Source organism: Kryptolebias marmoratus, unplaced genomic scaffold (genome assembly GCF_001649575.2).
Source record: "Kryptolebias marmoratus isolate JLee-2015 unplaced genomic scaffold, ASM164957v2 Scaffold39, whole genome shotgun sequence".
In the NCBI taxonomy this organism is placed as follows: domain Eukaryota; kingdom Metazoa; phylum Chordata; class Actinopteri; order Cyprinodontiformes; family Rivulidae; genus Kryptolebias; species Kryptolebias marmoratus.
The window spans coordinates 12263-15631 of record NW_023665773.1 but is presented as its reverse complement, the minus strand read 5'-3'; the positions used below and the strand labels follow the sequence as shown (position 1 = coordinate 15631).

At 57.0% G+C, this 3369-nt stretch overlaps 1 protein-coding gene across 4 annotated transcripts in view; it reads right to left on the bottom strand.

Annotated features, from left to right (window-relative positions):
* smg7 (SMG7 nonsense mediated mRNA decay factor) overlaps nucleotides 1–3369 on the bottom strand; it is a 12737-nt gene that overhangs the window by 5763 nt on the left and 3605 nt on the right. For 2 of the 4 annotated variants that reach the window (XM_037974409.1, XM_037974411.1), the window contains exons 8-15: nucleotides 2925–3084; nucleotides 2777–2847; nucleotides 2632–2692; nucleotides 2423–2542; nucleotides 1924–2347; nucleotides 1705–1846; nucleotides 454–1262; nucleotides 53–202 (exon numbers count right to left, since the gene is read on the bottom strand). In XM_037974409.1, coding sequence (XP_037830337.1) covers nucleotides 53–202; nucleotides 454–1262; nucleotides 1705–1846; nucleotides 1924–2347; nucleotides 2423–2542; nucleotides 2632–2692; nucleotides 2777–2847; nucleotides 2925–3084 — 1937 coding nt within the window. The remainder of the gene's footprint in view (nucleotides 1–52; nucleotides 203–453; nucleotides 1263–1704; nucleotides 1847–1923; nucleotides 2348–2422; nucleotides 2543–2631; nucleotides 2693–2776; nucleotides 2848–2924; nucleotides 3085–3369) is intronic. The other 2 variants (XM_017404390.2, XM_037974410.1) reach the window with 2 other exon arrangements.

Genomic DNA, 3369 nt, shown 5'->3' with positions numbered 1-3369 from the left:
TGAGGATGAGGGTGAGGGTGAGGGTGAGGATGAGGAAGGCAGAGCTACATACAAAGAGATTTGGTCCAGGAGCAGAGCTAAGAGGGCCGGCCAAGGCCTGGAAGAAATCAGGAGGCTTAGCAAAGACGAGCTCCTCGTCCTCCTCAAAATCTGCTAGAGTTTTTAACAGGTCAGGAGGTAGAAGAGGCGAGCTCTTGTTGTCCTGGAGATGAAGCAGGGAGAGGAAGAGGAGGAAGAGGAGGGAGAAGGAGAGAGGAGAAAGGAAGCCAATAAGAAGGAAAGGTCACACAGAGCTACAGAAGGCTGCAGAGCTGACAGATAATTCTCTTCAAGACCAAAGATCCAAACCTGAGAAGGCTGGATTAACGGTCCCACCTGCAGTTCCCCAAACCCACCAGCAGGGGGCACACCGCTGCTGCTCAGCAGAAACTGAACAGGATCATTTCAGCTCACCTCAAACGTGGGTCCCCGGAGCCCCGCGGGGCCCTCCTGCTCGGCGCAGAGCCCTCCCGGCGGAGGCCTCTTCATCCTCTCGGCCATCAGGGCCAGGCTGTCCCCCATCATGAAGGAGTCCCAGTAGAAGTCCTGCATCTTCACGTCGGGGAACTTCATCTTCTTGTCCATGTTGGAGATCGGAGGCTGCAGCTGGTGTTCGTACGGCTTCAGGGAATCCTGGGCTCCGATGTAGAACTGCTGCTGCTGCGGCTGTTTCATGGACATCTGCAGGGGGGACATCTTCTGCAGGGCCGCCTGGGCCTGGGTCCACATCTGAGCCGGCTGGTCCTGGACCTGCATGAACTGCTCCGAGCAGAAACAGGAACCACAGCAGTGAGCGGCAGCTGAAAAGCAGAAACCGGAGCTCGGACTCCCGGGACCTACCTGCTGCAGACCCGGGTGGTGGGGCGGACTCTTCCCCAGCCCCACCTGCTGGACCGGTTTGGTGGGAGACTGCTGCTGCTGACTCAAGGCCTGAACCTGCAGCTGGACTGACTGCTGCAGGGCCTGCTGGGGAGACGGCTGGCCCGGCTGCTGCTGGGCCTGAGGCAGGACCTGGTTCATGGGTCCAGGGCCCGAGGATCCCGGTCCAGAGGGTCTCTGCTGACTGTAGGGAATGTGAGACTGCTTCCCGGCCTGGACCTGGGTCCCCGCCTGCAGGAAAGGTCCAGGGACGGAGACTCCGGTGGAGAAGGTGAATCCTGGATTCACCTGGAGTCCCGGGAACGCCACCGGGGACTGGATCACGTAGGCTGAAGGAGGGAAGCCTGCAGAGGAACCGAGGAGCAGACATTAACCCGGAGCGCAGCAGCTGACAGAACCAGAACTGTTCAAAAACATCAACACGTTCCACAAGAATCTGCTGTGCAGAGCTTCAAACAGCTGACTGAGGGTCGATCAGGGAAGAGTTTAAAAATAAACTAATAAACCTGTTTGTGATCTGGAAACTACAGACTGTGTCGGCGTGGAGAAGCTCATCTTATCTGAATTAACCTGATTAGTTAGAAAAGTTTCTGACCTTCAGCCTTTTGGTTCTGCTGGAACATCTTTTTACGGACTGGTTCCGTGTCTGAGTTTGACAGTTTTATCTGATTCTAACGAGCTCTGAAGTTCTGAAGCAGGTTTGATCTGACGGTTCCAGGCAGAGGAACACAGAGTGCTGCTGTTTGGACCCTCAGAACCCATCAGCTGACTCAGTTTAGAACCTACTGGGTCTGCTGGGCAGTGGAGGGAAGGCTCCGGGATGATGGATGGGGATGAACTGGGACGAGCAGGTGGTCTGAGTCTGAGTCACCGGCGTCTTCTTCGCCTCAGAGACCGGAGTCTTCCTCAGCTCCGCCTGGACCTTCACCTGAACCAAACCAGAGACATGATTACAGTCCGACCCGAGGTTCTCTGTAAGACCAGGCTGGGTGTTCGTATCTGAACCTGTTTCCCAGGATCCACAGTCTTCTCGTGAGCGCTCTTCTTCATCTCAGTCTTCCTCTTCCCGTCCTTCTTCAGCTCTTTCCCGGCAGCCGCTCCGTTTCCTTTCAGGAAGTCCCTGCGCTCCTTGCTGGAGTCCTTCTGCAGGTGGTTCCGTGGCGGCTCGCGGCTCTGCTCTCTGGGTTTGATGTTCTCCTTGAAGGTGACGACGGGCCGGTCGCTGCTGTCGGCCCACGAGCTCTGAGTCTTCCCCGCGGACAGAACCGACTTCAGGCCCGAGTTCCCACCGTCGTTCTGGGTCTGCTCCCCATTGGACGACTCCTGCAGGACCGGCGCCTCCTTGTCCTGCGGCTCCTCGATGGCCTCCTCTGGAATGTCGGTGATGAAGATGAGGAGGCCGTCTTCGTTGACTTGGCACCGGATCAGCCTGCAGGAGAACCCACCTTGTTGATGACTGTAACTAGAACTCGGACAGAACCACCGGCAGACGGCCCAGACTCACCCCGGCTGGTTGTCGGCCACCCATTTCCCCAGACCGATGAGGCGCTGGTGCCGGGCCGGCACCGGCAGCCCGTCCCGGTCCACCAGGATCCCCTGATGGCCTTTGGTGAAGTCCAGACACCTGAAACACAGACAGACGTCACGATAACCAGGACTGGCAGGACATTCGAGGTCCATCCCAGTTCTGGGAGAAGTGAAGCGGGTCGGTACCTCAGAGCGGGTCGCAGAGCCAAGAAACCCTGGAGCTCGAACTCTTCTGGCAGCGGCATCGCTGCAGAGAAACCCACCATGAAACGTCTCCTTGTGATGCTAACAGCAGCTTTTATTCTGAAAGGAACAGCTGAGTTTGTCCTACCTGAGGAGCAGGAGACGTCGTCCTCTTTGGGCTGGAAGCTGTTCAGAATGGACACCAGCCAGGCCCAGATACTGAGACACAAACAGGAAGTTCAAACTTCACACCTTCCAGCTCCTGCTCAAATAAACAAACAGGAAGTTGGACTCACTGCTTCCTGTTTTCCACAGCGGGCTCCTGGAAGACGCTGGGCCTCAGTCGGAGCCAGTCCAGAGACAGCTTGACGGCCGGCAGAGGACACTCCCCCATGACCTCCTCGCCCCGGTTCTTGTTGAGCAGAACTCGGCTGCACATCACCCCCAGGAAGGACACTGGGGACACAGGAAGTGATGCTGAGTCAGCTGGTTTTCACACGGACAGAGATCGACCAATCCCGTCTCAGCACTGAACCCGTCTCCCTGGGATTGGTCAAACCCGAAAACAAAAACATGTCCCAGAGGACCTGAAGGACCTGAAGAGGAACTGTTAGAGGCTGGAGACAACTGAAGACCTGATCCCCTCTGAGGACAACTGAAGACCTGGTCCCCTCTGAGGACAACTGAAGACCTGGTCCCCTCTGAGGACAACTGAAGACCTGATCCCCTCTGAGGACAACT